Source organism: Mustelus asterias, chromosome X (assembly GCF_964213995.1).
Source record: "Mustelus asterias chromosome X, sMusAst1.hap1.1, whole genome shotgun sequence".
NCBI classification, from domain to species: domain Eukaryota; kingdom Metazoa; phylum Chordata; class Chondrichthyes; order Carcharhiniformes; family Triakidae; genus Mustelus; species Mustelus asterias.
This window is the reverse complement of record NC_135834.1, coordinates 3845680-3868936: the sequence shown is the minus strand read 5'-3', so window position 1 is coordinate 3868936 and position 23257 is coordinate 3845680. Positions and strand designations below refer to the sequence as shown.

The 23257-nt window shown below is 54.4% G+C and overlaps 1 protein-coding gene across 2 annotated transcripts in view; it reads left to right on the top strand.

Moving 5' to 3' along the window:
• LOC144481887 (natural resistance-associated macrophage protein 2-like) overlaps positions 1-23257 on the top strand; it is a 127360-nt gene that overhangs the window by 36561 nt on the left and 67542 nt on the right. The window contains exons 1-3 of one of the 2 annotated variants that reach the window (XM_078201044.1): positions 3441-3535; positions 5110-5189; positions 11035-11100. In XM_078201044.1, the coding sequence (XP_078057170.1) occupies positions 5159-5189; positions 11035-11100 (97 nt within the window). In that variant the 5' untranslated portion in view covers positions 3441-3535; positions 5110-5158. Of the gene's footprint in view, positions 1-3440; positions 3536-5109; positions 5190-11034; positions 11101-23257 lie in introns of those variants that run through there. The other variant, XM_078201045.1, reaches the window with a different exon arrangement.

Sequence of the window (23257 nt, the reverse complement as noted above, 5' to 3'; positions counted from 1 at the left end):
ATCAGTCAGTCCATGTAGTGTAGGTACACCCACAGTGCTGTTAGCAAGGGAGCTTCAGGATTGTTATTGGACATCAGTCAGTCCATGTGGTGTAGGTACACCCACAGTGCTGTTAGGGAGGGAGTTCCAGGATTGTTATTGGTCATCAGTCAGTCCATGTGGTGTAGGTCCACCCACAGTGCTGTTAGGGAGTGAGTTCCAGGATTGTTATTGGACATCAGTCAGTCCATGTGGTGTAGGTACACCCACCGTGCTGTTAGGGAGGGAGTTCCAGGATTGTTATTGGATCTCAGTCAGTCCATGTGGTGTAGGTACACCCACAATGCTGTTAGGGAGGGAGTTCCTGTATTGCTATTGGGCATCAGTCAGTCCATGTGGTGTAGGTACACCCACAGTGCTGTTAGGGAGGGAGTTCCAGGATTGTTATTGGACATCAGTCAGTCCATGTGGTGTAGGTACACCCACAGTGTTGTTAGGGAGGGAGTTCCAGGATTGTTATTGGACACCAGTCAGTCCATGTGGTGTAGGTACACCCACAGTGCTGTTAGGGAGGGAGTTCCAGGATTGTTATTGGACATCAGTCAGTCCATGTAGTGTAGGTACACCCACAGTGCTGTTAGCAAGGGAGCTTCAGGATTGTTATTGGACATCAGTCAGTCCATGTGGTGTAGGTCCACCCACAGTGCTGTTAGGGAGGCAGTTCCAGGATTCTTATTGGGTATCAGTCAGTCCATGTGGTGTAGGTCCATCCACAGTGCTGTTACAGAGTGAGTTATTGGACACTCAGGGGCTATTTAGCACGGCCAATCCACCTAACCTGCACATCTTTGCACTGTGGGAGGAAACCGGAGCACCGGAGGAAACCCACGCAGACACGGGGAGAACGTGCAAACTCCACACAGACAGTGACCCAAGGCCGGGAATCGAACCCGGGTCCCTGGCGCTGTGAGGCAGCAGTGCCAACCACTGTGCCACCAGGTGTTCCTGCACCAATCCTCTAACCTCACTGGTACATCACGCAAACTGGGATTGAGATCTCAATCTCCCATGGGGTGAGGTGAAATGTGTACACTGTGAAAACAGTTGGGACCACAATTATATACGATTTACATCGATGATTTGGAGTTGGGGACCAAGTGTAGTGTGTCAAAATTTGCAGATGACACTAAGATGAGTGGCAGAGCAAAGTGTGCCGAGGATGCTGAAAGTCTGCAAAGGGATATAGATAGTCTGAGTGAGTGGGTGAGGGTCTGGCAGATGGAGTACAATGTTGGTAAATGTGAGGTCATCCATTTTGGTAGGAATAACAGCAAAATGGACGATTATTTAAATGGTAAAAAATTGCAGCATGCTGCTGTGCAGAGGGACCTGGGTGTCTTTGTGCAGGAATCACAAGGAGTTGGTTTGCAGGTGCAGCAGGTAATTAAGAAGGCAAATGGAATTTTGTCCTTCATTGCCAGAGGGATGGAGTTTAAAAACAGCGAGGTTATGTTGCAGCTGTATAAGGTGCCGGTGAGGCCACACCTGGAGTACTGAGTACAGTTTTGATCTCCTTACTTGAGAAAGGATATACTGGCACTGGAGGGGGTGCAGAGGAGATTCACTCGGTTGATTCCGGAGTTGAGAGGGTTGGCTTATGAGGAGAGACTGAGTAGACTGGGGCTATACTCACTGGAATTCAGAAGAATGAGGGGAGATCTTATAGAAACATATAAGATTATGAAGGGAATAGATAAGATAGAAGCAGGGATGTTGTTTCCACTGGTGGGTGAAACTAGAACTAGGGGGCATAAATAAGGGGAAGCAGATTTAGGACTGAGTTGAGGAGGAACTTCTTCACACAAAGGGTTGTGAATCTGTGGAATTCCCTGCCCAGTGAAGCAGTGAGGCTCCCTCATTGAATGTTTTTCAGGATCGATAAATATTTGAAGAGTCAAGGAATTAAGGGTTATGGTGAGCGGGTGGGTAAGTGGAGCTGAGTCCACGAAAAGATCAGCCATGATCTTATTGAATGGCAGAGCAGGCTTGAGGGGCCAGATGGCCTACTCCTGCTCCTAGTTCTTCTGGTCTTAAAATAGCGCCCTCTGCTGGTGCCTGACTCTTCTCACACGGCTGCTATTCTCTCAGGAAGTGCTGGCAAGTGTGGTGATGTGACTGGGCTACACTGGGCTAGTAAATCCAGGGGGCCCAGACTGGTCCCTCCTGGCAGAATTTAAATTCAATCCACACATTCTGGAGTTGGAAGTGAATCTGAGTAAGGGTGAGCATTGAACTACTGATTGCCGGAAAAGCTCATCTGGTTTATGAGGAGGTGATGGCCTAGTGGTATTATCGCTAGATTATTAATCCAGAAACTCAGCTAATGTTCTGGGGGACCCGGGTTCGAATCCCGCCACAGCAGATGGTGGAATTTGAATTCAAGAAAAAATATCTGGAATTAAGAATCTACTGATGACCATGAAACCATTGTCGATTTGGGGTGGTACAGTGGTTAGCACTGCTGCCTCACAGGGACCTGGGTTCGATTCCCGGCTTGGGTCTGTGTGGAGTTTGCACGTTCTCCCCCGTGTCTGCGTGGGTTTCCTCCGGGTGCTCCGGTTTCCTCCCACAGTCCAAAGATGTGCAGGTTAGGTGGATTGGCCATGCTAAATTGACCCTTAGTGTCAGGGGGATTAGCAGGGTAAATATGTGGGGTTACGGGGATAGAGCCTGGGTGGGATTGTGGTCGGTGCAGACTCGATGGGCCGAATGGCCTCCTTCTGCACTGTAGGGATTCTATGATGTCGGAAAAATGCATCTGGTTCACTAATGTCCCTTTAGGGAAGGAAATCTGCCGTCCTTACCCGGTCTGGCCTACTTGTGACTCCAGAGCCACAGCAATGTGGTTGACTCTCAACTACCCTCGGGCAACTAGGGATGGGCAATAAATGCTGGCCCAGCCAGCGACGCCCGTGTCCCACGAATTAATAAAAAAACAAATCTTAATTGCTGCCCTCTCGCTGCACGGGAGACACTCGCTGGCACCAGGAAGGACAATGGGCGACTGGCATGCCAGCTGGTGTCAATGTCGATCCTCCGCCCCATGGGCAAGTTGAAAATGGAGCCCTTGTTGCCTCTCAGTGCTGATGAGAGAGTGTGGGAGCAGACAACCTTTGCTTCAGTCATCCCACGTCAAGCAGCACCGAATCGCTCCTTCCACATTGACAAGTTCAACTGATTTGCTCATGTCCTTTTGTGAAGGGTACTGCCATCCTTGCCCCTCTGGGCCCACAAACATGTGGCTAACTGCCCTCTGAAGTGGCCGAGCAAGATGGGCAATAAATATTGCCTTTGCTAACGATGCCCGCGTCAACATGAATAAAGGCACATCTCTCTGATTTGATTTATTATTGTCACATGCATTGGGATACAATGAAAAATATTCCGGTTTCCTCCCACAGTCCGAAAGACGTGCTGGTTAGGCGCATTGACCCGAACAGGTGCCGGAGTGTGGGCGACGAGGGGAATTTCACAGTAACTTCATTGCAGTGTTAATGTAAGCCTTACTTGTGACTAATAAATAAAAAACAGTAGTGTTTCTTTTGCGCCATACAGACAAAGCATACCGTTCATAGAGTACATAGGGGAGAAGGAAAGGAGAGGGTGCAGAATGTAGTGTTACAGTTACAGATAGGGTGTAGAGAAAGATCAGCTTAATATTTGATATATTATTGTCACAAAGATTGGGATACAGTGAAAAGTATTGTTTCTTGGAAAATGTTCTCACACTTTTATATCTTTTTCCAAACGGAAGAGAGTGTGTGTGTGTGTGTGTGAGAGAGTGTGTGTGTGAGAGAGGGAGTGTGTGTGAGAGAGAGGGTGTGTGTGTGAGAGAGAGTGTGTGTGTGTGAGAGAGTGTGTGTGTGTGTGTGAGAGAGTGTGTATGTGAGAGTGTGTGTGTGAGAGAGTGTGTGTGTGAGAGTGTGTGTGCGAGAGAGTGTGCGTGTGAGAGAGTGTGCGTGAGAGAGAGTGTGCGTGAGAGAGAGTGTGTGTGTGAGAGAGTGTGTGTGTGAGAGAGTGTGTGTGTGAGAGAGAGTGTGTGTGTGTGAGAGAGAGTGTGTGTGTGAGAGAGAGAGTGTGTGCGTGTGAGAGAGAGTGTGTGCGTGTGAGAGAGAGTGTGTGCATGTGAGAGAGAGTGTGTGCGTGAGAGAGAGTGTGTGAGAGAGAGTGTGTGAGAGAGAGTGTGTGAGAGAGAGTGTGTGAGAGAGAGTGTGTGTGTGAGAGAGAGTGTGTGTGTGAGAGAGAGTGTGTGTGTGAGAGAGAGTGTGCGTGTGAGAGAGAGTGTGCGTGTGAGAGAGAGTGTGCGTGTGAGAGAGAGTGTGTGTGTGAGAGAGAGTGTGTGTGTGAGAGAGAGTGTGTGAGAGAGAGTGTGTGAGACAGAGAGTGTGTGTGTGTGAGAGAGAGTGTGTGTGAGAGAGTGTGTGTGTGAGAGAGAGTGTGCGTGTGAGAGTGTGCGTGTGAGAGAGAGTGTGTGAGAGAGAGTGTGTGAGAGAGAGAGTGTGTGTGTGTTGTATCTCCCACCTTCTCAATGGGCAGTAGGCATGGGCAATAAGCACTGGCCTTGGCAGAGACGTCCATGTGCCACATTTGAATAAAGATAATCTGTTGGGCATCACCTGTGTGGGTTGATGGGGCTGAGAAAGACCCCGGGGGGAGGCGGGGAGGGGGGGGGTGGGGGGGGGTTGGAGTGCACCTGGCCCCACTATGCCACAGTGCAACTTGGCACGAGTGTGCCTTGGCACCATGCCAGCCATACCTAATATGTCCACTGTGCTTTCCAATGCTTTATTCATGGAGCTGTTTTGCCACAGGCTGTGAAAGTGTCAAGGTTAATCTCAAAGGGCTGGCCAGCAGCTTTGCAATCTTAGACGGTGCAGTCAGTTCACTGCCTCCCCCACCTGCACTCTGACCATGATCTGACTTCACTTCACTGGCTGCCTTCAGCTGGCGAGTTTCCTTTCCAATCAAACAAAGTTGAATCGGGAAAGCTTTGATTTATCCTCGCCCTCTGCGCGCACTGCCCTCCCCATCTCTGGGATCTGATCGAATGTTTGCTTACATCCATTCCAGAGAACAAGCTGTTTCAGAGAAGTCACAGTTACAACAGGTTCCTTGCAGCATGGCACTGAAGGACAAACAGGAACTGACAGGTAAAACTCATCCTCATCAATCTGCAAAGATAGAGGCACTCCAACTAACTACCAAATCAATCTCCCTCCATCCCCAGCCTCCTTCTCTCCCTCTGGGACAGTCTCACTCTCTCTCTCTCTCTCTGGGACAGCCTCCCTCTCTCCCTCTGGGACAGTCTCTCTCTCTCTCCCCCTCTGGGACAGTCTCTCTCTCTCACTCTCTGGGACCGTCTCTCTCTCTCTCTGGGACAGTCTCTCTCTCTCTCTCTCTCTCTGTGACAGTCTCTCTCTCTCTCTGGGACAGTCTCTCTCTCTCTCTCTCTCTCTGTGACAGTCTCTCTCTCTCTCTCTCTGGGACAGTCTCTCTGTCTCTCTCTCTCTCTCTCTGGGACAGTCTCTCTCTCTCTCTCTCTCTCTATGGGACAGTCTCTCTCTCTCTGGGACAGTCTCTCTCTCTCTCTCTCTCTGGGACAGTCTCTCTCTCTCTCCCTCTCTCTCTCTGGGACAGTCTCTCTCTCTCTCTCTGTGACAGTCTCTCTCTCTCTCTCTGGGACAGTCTCTCCCTCTCACTCTCTCTCTCTCTCTGGGACAGTCTCTCTCTCTCTCTCTCTCTCTGGGACAGTCTCTCTCTCTCTCTCTGGGACAGTTTCGCTCTCTCTCTGGGACAGTTTCGCTCTCTCGCTCTCTCTCTCTGGGACAGTCTCTCTCTCTCTCTCTGGGACAGTCTCTCTCTCTCTCTGGGACAGTCTCGCTCTCTCTCTCCATCGCTTCATCACGTTGTCTCTGCTTTCTGCTCCCTCCTTTTCCCTCTATTCTTCTGTTCTGCTGTCAGTGGGGCTGGTTTTTGGGCTCCACACTCTCTGCGTGGGATCGGCGCAGCACCCGGGAAATTCGGACAGATTCAGCGAGTATCCTCCCAGCCCCCTCGCTGGCAGGGTGGCGAGAGACGCTGTGGAACCCCCAGGAAGCCCATTTCAATACAGTAACATGTCACTAGCGGGCACTCTCTCTGCGAATTCCACCCCCCTTCACCGGAATAGGGGGGGGCACCCGCGTGACGTTCGGCTGGCACCATTCACAACGGCGCTACAGAGAAGTGAAGCTGGCACTTTCACTCTGAGGGGGAGTTCAGAGGTGAGCGCTCAGGAGACCAGCACCCTCCGGGATGCTCACTGCTCAGGGGGACACAGGGGACACAGATGAGATGGTGGGGGTCCCGGAATCAGCATTTCAGGGACAAGGAGCGGGAGGGCTCATTCACAGCCCTGGCCTTCCCTTTATGGCGGGCGCCCCTTGTCTGAAAGGGAGTTGTGAAGGCTGGTCTGCAGGCAACACTTCCCGCGTCCTCCCCCCTGGGTTCCTGTCCGTATCACTGAGGGTTCGTCCTTCCTTAGTGGGGGGTGCTGGCCAGAAGGTGGGGCAGTGAAAACAAAAGGCTCAGCACTGGGGGTGGAGGGTGGCGCGGGGGGCGGTGGGGCGGTGGGTGGGGGGGGGGGTGGAGGGTGGCGCGGGGGGCGGTGGGGCGGTGGGTGGGGGGGGGGGGGCGGGCGGTGAGTTACCCGGGCGGGGTCCCATGAGTCGGCGAGCTGTCAGGACACAGTCGGGGTATCAGGAATGGGCTGTGCCTGTGTGAGAGGAATTTTCGGAGGTGTTCCACGGGAGTGTCTTGTACTCAGTTGGTCCAACTCAACCAATGCAGAGAATTGCCTCTGAAAATCTGCCTGCAGTTAAAGAATGCAAAGGAATTTATTTGCTAATGCATTCATCTGGAGAGAGAATTGCCAATGAACACCGTCTACCATCTCTCCCTTAACATAGAAACGTGGAAGATAGGAGCAGGAGGAGGCCATTCGGCCCTTCGATCCTGCTCCCCCATTCATCACAATCATAGCTGATCGTCCAACTCAATAGCCTAATCCTGCTTCATTGCAGTGTTAATGTAAGCCTACTTGTGACACTAATAAATAAACTTTAACTTTTTAGAATTGATATACTGTCCTGAACACTTCAATATTCCACCCAGATAATGTCTCTCAAGCTGGAGGGTCCAATTACAATATTACACATTCTTACTTTAGCCAATAATGCAACAGGAATAGGTGATCATTGGCTCATTACACCTAAGGTTCCTACCCCGTTACCTCGGAAACCTAACCCCCATACCTCTGGTATATCCAAGGCCACAGCGAACGTCTGCAAATTGTAATTGGCGAAAGGAGTTACTTTCTTGCTCGAATCGGGGTCACTTCCATCAACTTGAGAGACTGCCCCAGCCTCGTTACCGAGGAGTAACGGGGAGAATGTGCAAACTCCACACAGATCCAAACCGGGAATCGAACCCAGGTCCCTGGCGCTGTGAGGCAGCAGTGCTAACCACTGTGCCACTGCGCTGCCCCTCTGGTCACTAAGGGGCAATTTAGTATCGCCTGTCCACCTAACTGAGGTGTAACGGGACAGGAGGCCAACTAAACTGCCTATTCCCACTGACCCCAACTGACCTTTGATCCCCTTGTCTAACAAGAATCTATCTACCTCTGCCTTTTCAATATTCTTTAAGCACCCCTCCACCGTCTTCTGAGGCAGAGAATTCCAAACTGGCACAACCCTCTGAGAGAAAAAAATTCTCCTCATCTCTGTCCTAAATTCCTTAATTTTAAACCAGTGCCCCCGAGTTCCAGACTCCCCCACAAGAGGAAAACATCCTTCCCACATTCACCCTGTTGATACTATTCAGGATCTTAGATACTTCAATCTGGTCTCCTCCTCCCCCCTCACTCTTCTAAACCCCAGTGGAAACAAGCCCAGCTTTTCCTCGTAAGACAACCCGCTTATTCCCAGGTATCAATATCGTAAACCTCCTTTAAACGGCCTCCAATACATTTACGGGTAGCACAGTGGTTAGCGCTGCTGCCTCACAGAGCCATGGACCCGGGTTCGATTCCCGGCTTGGGTCACTGTCTGTGCGGAGTCTGCACGTTCTCCCCGTGTCTCCTTGGGTTTCCTCCGGGTGCTCCGGTTTCCTCCCACAGTCCGAAAGATGTGCTGGTTAGGGTGGATTGGCCGTGCTAAATTCTCCCTCAGTGTACCCGAACAGGAGTGTGGTTGTCGGGGATTTTCACAGTAATTTCATTGCAGTGTTAATGTAAGCCTACTTGTGACACTGATAAATAAATAAACCCTTCCCGAAGTAAGGAGACCAAATCTATACACAGTATTCAAGATGTGGTCTCACCAATGCACTGTATAACTGAAGTATGATGTGGAGATGCCGGCGTTGGACTGGGGTAAACACAGTAAGAAGTTTAACAACACCAGGTTAAAGTCCAACAGGTTTATTTGGTAGCAAAAGCCACACAAGCTTTCGAGGCTCTGAGCCCCTTCTTCAGGTGAGTGGGAATTCTGTTCACAAACCCGCACAGTTGCGTGGACCTGCAGAGTTTCACTGGCTGTCTTGTCTGGAGACAATACACATCTTTTTAGCCTGTCTTGATGCTCTCTCCACTCACATTGTTTTGTTTCTTAAAGACTGGATTAGTTGTAAGTATTCGCATTCCAACCATTATTCATGTAAATTGAGTCTGTGTCTTTATAAGTTCTGTTTGTGAACAGAATTCCCACTCACCTGAAGAAGGGGCTTAGAGCTCCGAAAGCTTGTGTGGCTTTTGCTACCAAATAAACCTGTTGGACTTAACCTGGTGTTGTTAAACTTCTTACTAACTGAAGTATAACATCCTTATGGTACCCACCTGATGTAGCTCCGAAAGCTAGTGCTACCAAATAAACCTATTGGACTTTAACCTGGTCATAGAAATCATAGAAACCCTACAGTGCAGAAGGAGGCCATTCGGCCCATCAAGTCTGCACCGACCACAATCCCACCCAGGCCCTACCCACACATATTTACCCGCTAATCCCACTAACCTACGCATCTCAGAACTCTAAGGGGCAATTTATTTTTAACCTGGCCAATCAACCTAACCCGCACATCTTTTGGACTGTGGGAGGAAACCGGAGCACCCGGAGGAAACCCACGCAGACACGAGGAGAATGTGCAAACTCCACACAGACAGTGACCCGAGCCGGGAATCGAACCCGGGACCCTGGAGCTGTGAAGCAGCAGTGCTAACCACTGTGCTACCGTGCCGCCCTGTGATGCTGTGGTGTTGTGAGACTACTTACTATCCTCACTATCTGCAAGTCCTGCCAATTTTGCGGACGACACAAAATTGGCAGGACTTGCAGATAGTGAGGAACATTGTCAGAAGCTACAGATGGATATAGATAGGCTGGAAATTTGGGCAAAGAAATGGCAGATGGAGTTCAATCCCGATAAATGTGAAGTGATGCATTTTGGTAGAAATAATGTAGGGAGGAGCTATACGATAAATGGCAGAACCATAAAGGGTGTAGATACGCAGAGGGACCTGGGTGTGCAAGTCCACAGATCCTTGAAGGTGACGTCACAGGTGGAGAAGCTGGTGAAGAAGGCATATGGCATGCTTGCCTTTATAGGACGGGGCATAGAGTATAAAAGTTGGGGTCTGATGTTGCAGATGTATAGAACGTTGGTTCGGCCGCATTTGGAATACTGCGTCCAGTTCTGGTCGCCACACTACCAGAAGGACGTGGAGGCTTTGGAGAGAGTACAGAGGAGGTTTACCAGGATGTTACCTGGTATGGAGGAGCTTAGTTATGAGGAGAGATTGGGTAAACTGGGGTTGTTCTCCCTGGAAAGACGGAGGATGAGGGGTGACTTAATAGAGGTGTATAAAATTATGAAAGGCATAGATAGGGTGAACGGTGGGAAGCTTTTCCCCGGGTCGGTGGTGACGTTCACGAGGGGTCATAGGTTCAAGGTGAAGGGGGGGAGGTTTAACACAGATATCAGAAGGACATATTTTACACAGAGGGTGGTGGGGGCCTGGAATGCGCTGCCAGGCAAGTTGGTGGAGGCAGACACACTGGGAACGTTTAAGACTTATCTAGACAGCCACATGAACGGAGTGGGAATGGAGGGATACAAAAGAATGGTCTAGTTTGGACCAGGGAGCGGCACGGGCTTGGAGGGCCGAAGGGCCTGTTCCTGTGCTGTATTGTTCTTTGTTCTTGTTCTTATGGTTAAGATAGCATTCCATTCGCCGTCTCAATCACCTGCTGTACCTGCAGAGTGACATTTTTGTGACCTATGCACTGGAACGCCCAGATCCCTCTGCTCCTCGGAATTCTGCAGCTATTCTCCGTTTAAGTAATGCTCTGGTTTTTAATTCTTCCTGCTAAAGTGATGAACTTCACATTTTCCCACATTACTATTACAAGGGGACATAACTATAGGGTTCGTGGTGGGAGGTACATGAAGGATATCAGAGGTAGGTTCTTTACGCAGAGAGTGGTTGGGGTGTGGAATGGACTGCCTGCAGTGATAGTGGAGTCAGACACTTTAGGAACATTTAAGCGGTTATTGGATAGGCACATGGAGCACACCAGGATGATAGGGAGTGGGATAGCTTGATCTTGGTTTCAGATAAAGCTCGGCACAACATCGTGGGCCAAAGGGCCTGTTCTGTGCTGTACTGTTCTATGTTCTATATTAATCTCCATCTGCCAGATTCTTGCCCGCTCACTCTATCTCTCGATATCTGTCTGCAACCTCCTTATGTCCTCTACACAGCATACTTTCCCACCTATCACTGTGTCCTCTGTCAATTCAGCTTCCATACCTTCACTCCCCTCATCGAAGTCATTGATGTCAATTGTAAATTTCCCGGTGGGAGATTACGGCTTTTTCTGCTGCTTCTCCAAGCTGCCATTGAGAGATCCGAATGACCCCAGTCAGCAGTCATGCCTGTTCCTTTTCCATTCTTTTCAGGAAGTTCCGAGTGTCAGCAGGACCACGATATGACGGCCGTCAACCAGGAGAAGAAGGAACCGGCTGGTAAGCAGTGTCTCTCACATGCACTGGAGTGTCACACGCATTGTGAGCGCATCAGATCTGCGCTGCAGAAGCCGAGGGCAGGGCTTAACGCACCCAAAAGCCTGCAGAGGGAGCTAGTGCGCATGTGCGGACCTCTGATGCTGCACATGCGCATTAACAGTAGCAGGGGCCTGACAGACAGAGAGAGAGTAGTCAGGCCCCTGCTGCTGCAGGCAACCTGAAGCAGCTCTCCCCCCCGCCCCCCCCTGCAATCGTGGGGGCCCGCAGCCCGAGATATAGCCCCCGCTGACCCCCCCCCCCCCTCCCCCGCCACCCAGACCAATCGCGGACTCGCCACCCTCCCCCCACCGATTGCGGACGCCCCTCCCACACCAATCGCTGCAGAGGGGCAGCAGGGCCCCCTCGCCCCATTGGCCCCTCCCCACATTAGCCGCTCCCCCATTGGCCCCACCCCTGCAGCCCCTTCCCCATTAGCCCCACCCCTGGCACTGCCCGGTGGGCATTGCCCAGGTGCCTGGTGGGAAATATCCAGGTGCCAGACTGACATCCCTCATGGCAGGCTGGTGCAAAAGGGTAAATCTCACGGGATAAAAGGTGAGCTAGCTAGATGGGTGGAGAACTGGCTTAGCCATAGAAGACAGAGGGTAACAGTGGAGGGGTCTTTTTCCGGTTGGAGGTCTGTGACTAGTGGTGTTCCGCAGGGCTCTGTACTGGGACCTCTGCTGTTTGTGATATATATAAATGATTTGGAGGAAGATGTAACTGGTGTGATCAGTAAGTTTGCGGACGACACGAAGATTGCTGGAGTTGCGGACAGTGATGAACATTGTCAGAGAATACAGCAGGATATAGATAGGCTGGAACATTGGGCGGAGAAATGGCAGATGGAATTTAATCTAGATAAATGCGAAGTGATGCATTTCGGTAGATCTAATGTAAGGGGGAGCTATACAATAAATGGCAGAACCATCAGGAGTATAGACACACAGAGGGACCTGGGTGTACAAGTCCACAGATCCTAAAAGGTGGCAGCACAGGTGGAGAGGGTGGTGAAGAAGGCATATGGCATGCTTGCCTTTATTGGATGAAGCATAGAATATAAAAGTTGGCATGTGATGTTGCAGCTGTATAGAACAATGGTTAGGCCGCATTTGGAATACTGCGTCCAGTTCTGGTCACCACACTACCAGGAGGATGTGGAGGCTTTGGAGAGAGTACAGAGAAGGTTTACCAGGATGTTGCCTGGTATGGAGGGGCTTGGTTATGAGGAGAGATTGGGTAAACTGGGGTTGTTCTCCCTGGAAAGACGGAGGATGAGGGGAGACCTAATAGAGGTGTATAAAATTATGAAGGGCATAGATAGGGTGAACAGTGGGAAGCTTTTTCCCAGGTCGGAGGTGACGAACACAAGGGGTCACGGGTTCAAGGTGAGGGGGACAAGGTTCAACACAGATGTCAGGGGGACGTATTTTACACAGAGGGTGGTGGGGGCCTGGAATGCGCTGCCAGGCAAGGTGATTGAGGCGGACACACTGGGATCGTTTAAGACTTATCTAGATAGCCACATGAACAGACTGGGAATAGAGGGATACAAAAGAATGGTCTAGTTGGGCACATGAGCGGCGCGGGCTTGGAGGGCCGAAGGGCCTGTTCCTGTGCTGTATTGTTCTTTGTTCTTTGTTCTATTAACCAGCCTCTCGCCCATTTCCGGCGACCCCAAATTCGCTTCCCTAAAGTGCGGTGGATGCTGGGACAGTGAGTAAATTTAAGGAGGACAGATTTTTAATGGGTTGAAAGGTTACGGGGAGAAGGAAGGAAAATGGGGATGAGGAACATATCAGCCAGGATCGAATGGCGGAGTGGACTCGGTGGGCTGAATGGCCTATAATTCTGCTCCAATATCTTACGAACTGCCCTCTGAAATGGCCGAGCGAGACACTCCGTCTATTCCGCTGTTACAAATTCATTGCGGGTGCGTTCGACCCGAGACTGAACAATCCTGCCCGAGGTCAACAAACCTTCCCAGTGTCCGCCCCTCGCCCGCTCCGATTCCCATGGCGGGCAGGGCAGTAGAATTCCGGCCTGTGGCTACCAGAGCAGGTCAGAGGCTGGGAATCCTGCGGTGAGTAACTCACCTCCTGACTCCCCAAAGCCTGTCCACCATCTACAAGGCACAAGTCAGGAGTGTGATGGAATACTCCCCACTTGCCTGGATGGGGGCAGCTCCAACAACACTCCAGAAGCTCGACACCATCCAGGACAAAGCAGCCCCGCTTGATTGGCCCCCCATCCACAAACACCCACTCCCTCCACCACCGACGCTCAGTAGCAGCAGTGTGTACCATCTACAAGATGCACTGCAGCAACTCACCAAGGCTCCTTAGGCAGCACCTTCCAAACACACAACCACTTCCATCTAGAAGGACAAGGGAAGCAGAAACCTGGGAACACCATCACCTGGAGATTCCCCTCCAAGTCACTCACCATCCTGACTTGGAAATATATCACTGTTCCTTCACTGTCACTGGGTCAAAATCCTGGAACTCCCTCCCTAACAGCACTGTGGGTGTACCTACACCACATGGACTGACTGATGTCCAATAACAATCCTGGAACTCCCTCCCTAACAGCACTGCGGGTGCACCTACACCACATGGACTGACTGATGTCCAATAACAATCCTGGAACTCCCTCCCTAACACCACTGTGGTTGTACCTACACCACACGGACTGACTGATGTCCAATAACAATCCTGGAACTCCCTCCCTAACAGCACTGTGGGTGCACCTACACCACATGGACTGACTGATGTCCAATAACAATCCTGGAACTCCCTCTCTAACAGCACTGTGGGTGCACCTACACCACATGGACTGACTGATGTCCAATAACAATCCTGGAGCTCCCTCCCTAACAGCACTGTGGGTGTACCTACACCACATGGACTGACTGATGTCCAATCACAATCCTGGAACTCCCTCCCTAACAGCACTGTGGGTGTACCTACACAACTTGGACTGCAATGGTTCAGGAAAGTGACTCACCACCACCTTATCAAGGGGCAATTAGGGATGGGCAACAAATACTGGCGTAGCCAGCGATGCCCCTTAGTGTCCAAAGATGTGCAGGTTAGGGGGATTGGCCATGCTAAATTGCCCCTTAGTGTCCAAAGATGTGCAGGTTAGGTGGATTGGCCATGCTAAATTGCCCCTTAGCGTCCGAAGATGTTTAGGTTAGGTGGATTGGCCATGCTAAATTGCCCCTTAGTGTCCAAAGATGTGTAGGTTAGGTGGATTGGCCATGCTAAATTGCCCCTTAGTGTCCAAAGATGTGTAGGTTAGGTGGATTGGCCATGCTAAATTGCCCCTTAGTGTCCAAAGATGTGTAGGTTAGGTGGATTGGCCATGCTAAATTGCCCCTTAGTGTCCAAAGATGTGTAGGTTAGGGGGATTGGCCATTAGTTGGCACGATGGGCCGAATGGCCTACTCCTGTTCCTATTTCCTTTGTTCTTATGGAGCTGTTGCAGTGCCTCTTGTGGATGGTGGGCTCTGCGGCCACAGACAGAGTGTCAGGTGTAATCTTCAGTGGGGATCAGCTGAGTCAGCACAATGCGGATCAAGGCCTCGTTCGTAGCAATCAGACGGGAACAGACTGTGACCATTACTGCCTGATCCAGACGTCTCCCCCATTCCCTCCCTCCCCCACAACTCCCTGAATGACAGCACACAATGATTTCCAAATATCTGACTGGGTGGGACTTACTGGCTCGATGGTGAAGAAAGTGGAGAGGTTCCCAGAGTTTGGTGAAGGCTGTTTATAAGAAGTTGTTGTTCAGGTAACGAAGGAATCTTTAAAGTATTGTGCAATAGGTCAACACTGGGAGCAAGGAATTGGCTTCTCCCTTCCCGGGCTGGTGATTAGAAAGAGAAAGCTCTATCTGTGCCAGTAACTGATATCCTCCACCAATCCTCAGCTGCCAATGAGTGCAGGACCACTGATAATGGACAAGAGTGAAGACATCGAAGAGATCTGACCCCTCCACCCTCCCTGACAGATAGCCCACACTGCTATCACACAGGCAGCAAGAATGGCCAGTAACTCTCACCAGAAAGTTGTACGTGCCTGCAGAACACAAACCCCGGTCAGAGTTAGTGCCTTTGACAGTCGGGGGCAGGGGCATGGAGGGGAAGAGAAAATGTAAGATCGAAGCATGAAAAGAACATGTGTGTGTTTGTGAAATTTTGAGTAGATTTGATTTATTATTGTCACGTGTATTGGGATACAGTGAAAAGTATTGTTACTTGCGCGCTATACAGACAAAGCATACTGTTCATAGAGTACATAGGGGAGGAGGAAAGGAGAGGGTGCGGAATATAGTGTTACAGTTACAGATAGGGTGTAGAGAAAGATATGCTTAATATATGGTAGGTCGCGCGCATGAGAGAGTGTGAAGGTGTGCTCGTGTGAGAGAGTGAGGGTGTGCGCGCGCGCGAGAGAGTGAGGGTGTGCATGCGCGAGAGAGAGTGAGGGTGTGCATGCGCGAGAGAGAGTGAGGGTGTGCGTGTACGAGAGAGAGTGAGAGTGTGCGCGCACACGAGAGAGTGAGGGTGTGTGTGTACGAGAGAGAGTGAGAGTGTGCGCGCACGCGAGAGAGTGAGGGTGTGTGTGTACGAGAGAGAGTGAGGGTGTGTGCGCACGCGAGAGAGTGAGGGTGTGTGCGCACGCGAGAGAGTGAGGGTGTGTGCGCACGCGAGAGAGTGAGGGTGTGCACGCGCGAGAGAGAGTGAGGGTGTGTGCGCACGCGAGAGAGTGAGGGTGTGCGTGCACGCGAGAGAGTGAGGGTGTGCACGCGCGAGAGAGTGAGGGTGTGTGCGCACGCGAGAGAGTGAGGGTGTGTGCGCACGCGAGAGAGTGAGGGTGTGCACGTGCGAGAGAGAGTGAGGGTGTGTGTGTACGAGAGAGAGTGAGGGTGTGCTCGCACACGAGAGAGTGAGGGTGTGCGCGCACGCGAGAGAGTGAGGGTGTGCACGCGCGAGAGAGAGTGAGGGTGTGTGCGCACGCGAGAGAGTGAGGGTGTGCACGCGCGAGAGAGTGAGGGTGTGCACGCGCGAGAGAGAGTGAGGGTGTGTGCGCACGCGAGAGAGTGAGGGTGTGCGTGCGCGAGAGAGTGAGGGTGTGTGCGCATGCGAGAGAGTGAGGGTGTGTGCGCACGCGAGAGAGTGAGGGTGTGTGTGTACGAGAGAGAGTGAGGGTGTGCACGCGCGAGAGAGAGTGAGGGTGTGTGTGTACGAGAGAGAGTGAGGGTGTGTGCGCACGCGAGAGAGTGAGGGTGTGTGCGCACGCGAGAGAGTGAGGATGTGCGTGCACACGAGAGAGTGAGGGTGTGCACGTGCGAGAGAGAGTGAGGGTGTGCACGCACGCGAGAGAGTGAGGGTGTGTGTGTACGAGAGAGAGTGAGGGTGTGCACGCACGCGAGAGAGTGAGGGTGTGTGTGTACGAGAGAGAGTGAGGGTGTGCACGCGCGAGAGAGAGTGAGGGTGTGTGCGCACGCGAGAGAGTGAGGGTGTGTGCGCACGCGAGAGAGTGAGGGTGTGTGTGTACGAGAGAGAGTGAGGGTGTGCACGCGCAAGAGAGAGTGAGGGTGTGCACGTGTGAGAGAGAGTGAGGGTGTGCACGTGTGCGAGAGAGTGAGGGTGTGTGCGCACGCGAGAGAGTGAGGGTGTGTGTGTACGAGAGAGAGTGAGGGTGTGCACGCGTGCGAGAGAGTGAGGGAGTGCACGTGTGCGAGAGAGTGAGGGTGTGCGCGTGTGAGAGAGAGTGAGGGTGTGCACGTGTGAGAGAGAGTGAGGGTGTGCACGTGTGAGAGAGTGTGAGGGTGTGCACGTGTGAGAGAGAGTGGGGGAGTGCACGTGTGCGAGAGGGTGAGGGTGTGCGCGTGTGAGAGAGAGTGAGGGTGTGCACGTATGCGAGAGAGAGTGAGGGTGTGCACGTGTGCGAGAGGGTGAGGGAGTGCACGTGAGAGAGAGAGTGAGGGTGTGCACGTGTGAGAGAGTGAGGGTGTGCGCGCGTGAGAGAGAGTGAGGGTGTGCACGTGTGAGAGAGTGAGGGTGTGCACGTGTGAGAGAGAGTGAGGGTGTGCACGTGTGAGAGAGAGTGAGGGTGTGCACGTGTGCGAGAGAGTGAGGGTTTGCACGTGCGAGAGAGAGTGAGGGTGTGCACGTGTGAGAGAGCGTGAGGGTGTGCGCGTGCGAGAGAGAGTGAGGGTGTGCACGTGCGAGAGAGAGTGAGGGTGTGCACGTGTGCGAGAGAGTGAGGGTGTGCACGTGTGCGAGAGGGTGAGGGTGTGCACGCGCGAGAGAGTGAGGGTGTGTGCGCACGCGAGAGAGTGAGGGTGTGTGCGCACGCGAGAGAGTGAGGGTGTGCACGTGCGAGAGAGAGTGAGGGTGTGTGTGTACGAGAGAGAGTGAGGGTGTGCTCGCACACGAGAGAGTGAGGGTGTGCGCGCACGCGAGAGAGTGAGGGTGTGCACGCGCGAGAGAGAGTGAGGGTGTGTGCGCACGCGAGAGAGTGAGGGTGTGCACGCGCGAGAGAGTGAGGGTGTGCACGCGCGAGAGAGAGTGAGGGTGTGTGCGCACGCGAGAGAGTGAGGGTGTGCGTGCGCGAGAGAGTGAGGGTGTGTGCGCATGCGAGAGAGTGAGGGTGTGTGCGCACGCGAGAGAGTGAGGGTGTGTGTGTACGAGAGAGAGTGAGGGTGTGCACGCGCGAGAGAGAGTGAGGGTGTGTGTGTACGAGAGAGAGTGAGGGTGTGTGCGCACGCGAGAGAGTGAGGGTGTGTGCGCACGCGAGAGAGTGAGGATGTGCGTGCACACGAGAGAGTGAGGGTGTGCACGTGCGAGAGAGAGTGAGGGTGTGCACGCACGCGAGAGAGTGAGGGTGTGTGTGTACGAGAGAGAGTGAGGGTGTGCACGCACGCGAGAGAGTGAGGGTGTGTGTGTACGAGAGAGAGTGAGGGTGTGCACGCGCGAGAGAGAGTGAGGGTGTGTGCGCACGCGAGAGAGTGAGGGTGTGTGCGCACGCGAGAGAGTGAGGGTGTGTGTGTACGAGAGAGAGTGAGGGTGTGCACGCGCAAGAGAGAGTGAGGGTGTGCACGTGTGCGAGAGAGTGAGGGTGTGTGCGCACGCGAGAGAGTGAGGGTGTGTGTGTACGAGAGAGAGTGAGGGTGTGCACGCGTGCGAGAGAGTGAGGGAGTGCACGTGTGCGAGAGAGTGAGGGTGTGCGCGTGTGAGAGAGAGTGAGGGTGTGCACGTGTGAGAGAGAGTGAGGGTGTGCACGTGTGAGAGAGGGTGTGCACGTGTGAGAGAGAGTGAGGGTGTGCACGTGTGAGAGAGAGTGAGGGTGTGCTCGTGTGAGAGAGAGTGAGGGTGTGCACGTGTGAGAGAGAGTGAGGGTGTGCACGTGTGCGAGACAGTGAGGGTGTGCACGTGTGAGAGAGAGTGAGGGTGTGCGCGTGCGAGAGAGAGTGAGGGTGTGCGCGTGTGAGAGAGAGTGAGGGTGTGCACGTGTGCGAGAGAGTGAGGGTGTGCACGTGTGCGAGAGAGTGAGGGTGTGCGCGTGTGAGAGAGAGTGAGGGTGTGCGCGTGCGAGAGAGGGTGAGGGTGTGCGCGTGTGCGAGAGAGTGAGGGTGTGCGCGTGCGAGAGAGGGTGAGGGTGTGCGCGTGTGAGAGAGAGTGAGGGTGTGCGCGTGTGAGAGAGAGTGAGGGTGTGTGCGTGCGAGAGAGAGTGAGGGTGTGCACGTGTGAGAGAGAGTGAGGGAGTGCACGTGTGCGAGAGGGTGAGGGTGTGCACGTGCGAGAGAGAGTGAGGGTGTGCATGTGTGAGAGAGAGTGAGGGTGTGCGCGTGCGAGAGAGTGTGAGGGTGTGCACGTGTGAGAGAGAGTGGGGGAGTGCACGTGTGCGAGAGGGTGAGGGTGTGCGCGTGTGAGAGAGAGTGAGGGTGTGCACGTGTGCGAGAGAGAGTGAGGGTGTGCACGTGTGCGAGAGGGTGAGGGAGTGCACGTGAGAGAGAGAGTGAGGGTGTGCACGTGTGAGAGAGTGAGGGTGTGCGCGCGTGAGAGAGAGTGAGGGTGTGCACGTGTGAGAGAGTGAGGGTGTGCACGTGTGAGAGAGAGTGAGGGTGTGCACGTGTGAGAGAGAGTGAGGGTGTGCACGTGTGCGAGAGAGTGAGGGTTTGCACGTGCGAGAGAGAGTGAGGGTGTGCACGTGTGAGAGAGCGTGAGGGTGTGCGCGTGCGAGAGAGAGTGAGGGTGTGCACGTGCGAGAGAGAGTGAGGGTGTGCACGTGTGCGAGAGAGTGAGGGTGTGCACGTGTGCGAGAGGGTGAGGGTGTGCACGCGTGTGCGAGAGAGTGAGGGCGTGCACGTGAGAGAGAGAGTGAGGGTGTGCACGTGAGAGAGAGTGAGGGTGTGCACGTGCGAGAGAGAGTGAGGGTGTGCACGTGTGCGAGAGAGTGAGGGTGTGCGCGTGCGAGAGAGAGTGAGGGTGTGCGAGAGAGTGAGGGTGTGCGTGTGCGAGAGAGAGTGAGGGTGTGCACGTGCGAGAGAGAGTGAGGGTGTGCGCGTGTGAGAGAGAGTGAGGGTGTGCACGTGTGCGAGAGAGAGTGAGGGTGTGCACGCGTGAGAGAGAGTGAGGGTGTGCACGCGAGAGAGAGAGTGAGGGAGTGCACGTGAGAGAGAGAGTGAGGGTGTGCACGTGTGCGAGAGAGTGAGGGTGTGCACGTGTGAGAGAGAGTGAGGGTGTGCGCGTGTGAGAGAGAGTGAGGGTGTGCGCGTGTGAGAGAGAGTGAGGGTGTGCACGTGTGCGAGAGAGTGAGGGTGTGCACGTGTGCGAGAGAGTGAGGGTGTGCTCGTGTGCGAGAGGGTGAGGGTGTGCACGCGTGCGAGAGAGTGAGGGTGTGCGCGTGTGAGAGAGAGTGAGGGTGTGCACGTGTGCGAGAGGGTGAGGGTGTGCACGTGTGCGAGAGAGTGAGGGTGTGCGCACGAGAGAGAGTGAGGGTGTGCACGTGTGCGAGAGAGTGAGGGTGTGCGCACGAGAGAGAGTGAGGGTGTGCACGTGTGCGAGAGGGTGAGGGTGTGCACGTGTGCGAGAGAGTGAGGGTGTGCGCGCGTGAGAGAGAGTGAGGGTGTGCACGTGTGCGAGAGGGTGAGGGTGTGCACGTGTGCGAGAGGGTGAGGGTGTGCGCGTGTGAGAGAGAGTGAGGGTGTGCACGCGTGAGAGAGAGAGTGAGGGTGTGCACGTGTGCGAGAGGGTGAGGGTGTGCACGTGTGCGAGAGGGTGAGGGTGTGCGCGCGTGAGAGAGAGTGAGGGTGTGCACGCGTGAGAGAGAGTGAGGGTGTGCACGTGCGAGAGAGAGTGAGGGTGTGCACGCGCGAGAGAGAGTGAGGGAGTGCGCGTGCGAGAGAGTGTGAGGGTGTGCGCGCGTGAGAGAGAGTGAGGGTGTGCACGCGTGAGAGAGAGTGAGGGTGTGCACGTGCGAGAGAGAGTGAGGGTGTGCACGCGCGAGAAAGAGTGAGGGTGTGCACGTGTGAGAGAGAGTGAGGGTGTGCACGTGTGCGAGAGGGTGAGGGTGTGCGCGCGTGAGAGAGAGTGAGGGTGTGCATGCGCATGAGAGAGTGAGGGTGTGCACGTGTGCGAGAGAGAGTGAGGGAGTGCACGCGCGAGAGAGAGTGAGGGAGTGCACGCGCGAGAGAGAGTGAGGGTGTGCGCGCACGAGAGAGAGTGAGCGTCTGCACGCGCGAGAGAGAGTGAGGGTGTGCACGCGCGAGAGAGAGTGAGGGAGTGCACGCGCATGAGAGAGTGAGGGAGTGCAAGTGCGAGAGAGAGTGAGGGAGTGCACGCGCGAGAGAGAGTGAGGGTGTGCACGCACGAGAGAGAGTGAGGGTGTGCACGCGCGAGAGAGAGTGAGGGTGTGCACGCGCGAGAGAGAGTGAGGGTGTGCACGCGCGAGAGAGAGTGAGGGTGTGCACGCGCGAGAGAGAGTGAGGGAGTGCACGCGCATGAGAGAGTGAGGGAGTGCACGCGCGAGAGAGAGTGAGGGTGTGCGTGCACGAGAGAGAGTGAGGGTGTGCGCGCACGAGAGAGAGTGAGGGAGTGCACGCGCGAGAGAGAGTGAGGGAGTGCACGTGTGAGAGAGAGTGAGGGTGTGCGCGCACGAGAGAGAGTGAGGGTGTGCGCGCACGAGAGAGAGTGAGGGAGTGCACGCACGAGAGAGAGTGAGGGAGTGCACGCGCGAGAGAGAGTGAGGGAGTGCGTGCACGAGAGAGAGTGAGGGTGTGCGCACGAGAGAGAGTGAGGGTGTGCACACGCGAGAGAGAGTGAGGGAGTGCGTGCACGAGAGAGAGTGAGGGTGTGCGTGCACGAGAGAGAGTGAGGGTGTGCGTGCACGCGAGAGAGTGAGGGTGTGCGTGCACGAGAGAGAGTGAGGGAGTGCACGTGTGAGAGAGAGTGAGGGTGTGCGTGCACGAGAGAGAGTGAGGGTGTGCGTGCACGCGAGAGAGTGAGGGAGTGCACGTGTGAGAGAGAGTGAGGGTGTGCGCGCACGAGAGAGAGTGAGGGAGTGCACGCGTGCGAGAGAGAGTGAGGGTGTGCACGTGTGAGAGAGAGTGAGGGAGTGCATGCGAGAGAGAGAGTGAGGGAGTGCACGCGCGAGAGAGAGTGAGGGTGTGCACATGTGAGAGAGAGTGAGGGAGTGCACGTGTGAGAGAGAGTGAGGGAGTGCACGCGAGAGAGTGAGGGAGTGCACGCGCGAGAGAGAGTTAGGGTGTGCACGTGTGAGAGAGAGTGAGGGTGTGCACATGTGAGAGAGAGTGAGGGTGTGCACGCGAGAGAGAGAGTGAGGGAGTGCGCGTGTGAGAGAGAGTGAGGGTGTGCACGCGCGAGAGAGAGAGTGAGGGAGTGCACGTGTGAGAGAGAGTGAGGGAGTGCACGTGCGAGAGAGAGTGAGGGTGTGCACGTGTGAGAGAGAGTGAGGGTGTGCGCGTGCGAGAGAGTGAGGGAGTGCACGTGTGAGAGAGAGTGAGGGTGTGCACGCGCGAGAGAGAGTGAGGGAGTGCACGCGAGAGAGTGAGGGAGTGCACGTCTGTGAGAGAGTGAGGGTGTGCACGCGCGAGAGAGAGTGAGGGAGTGCACGCATGCGAGAGAGAGTGAGGGTGTGCGCGTGCGAGAGAGTGAGGGAGTGCACGTGTGAGAGAGAGTGAGGGTGTGCACGCGCGAGAGAGAGTGAGGGAGTGCACGCGAGAGAGTGAGGGAGTGCACGCGTGTGAGAGAGAGTGAGGGAGTGCACGCGCGAGAGAGAGTGAGGGTGTGCACGCGAGAGAGTGAGGGAGTGCACGCGTGTGAGAGAGTGAGGGAGTGCACGCGTGCGAGAGAGAGTGAGGGAGTGCACGCGAGAGAGAGAGTGAGGGTGTGCACGCGCGAGAGAGAGTGAGGGTGTGCACGCGCGAGAGAGAGTGAGGGTGTGCACGTGTGCGAGAGGGTGAGGGTGTGCGCGCGTGAGAGAGAGTGAGGGTGTGCACGCACGAGAGAGAGTGAGGGTGTGCACGTGCAAGAGAGAGTGAGGGAGTGCACGTGTGAGAGAGAGTGAGGGAGTGCACGTGTGAGAGAGAGTGAGGGAGTGCACGCGCGAGAGAGAGTGAGGGAGTGCACGCGCGAGAGAGAGTGAGGGTGTGCACGTGTGCGAGAGGGTGAGGGTGTGCGCGCGTGAGAGAGAGTGAGGGTGTGCACGCACGAGAGAGAGTGAGGGAGTGCGCGCACGAGAGAGAGTGAGGGTGTGCACGTGCGAGAGAGAGTGAGGGAGTGCGTGCACGAGAGAGAGTGAGGGTGTGCACGCGAGAGAGTGAGGGAGTGCACGCGTGTGAGAGAGAGTGAGGGAGTGCACGCGAGAGAGAGAGTGAGGGTGTGTGCGTGCGAGAGAGAGTGAGGGTGTGCGCGCGTGCGCGAGAGAGTGAGGGAGTGCACGCGAGAGAGTGAGGGAGTGCACGCGTGTGAGAGAGAGTGAGGGTGTGCACGCGAGAGAGTGAGGGTGTGCGCGCGTGCGAGAGAGAGTGAGGGAGTGCACGCGAGAGAGTGAGGGTGTGCGCGCGTGCGAGAGAGAGTGAGGGT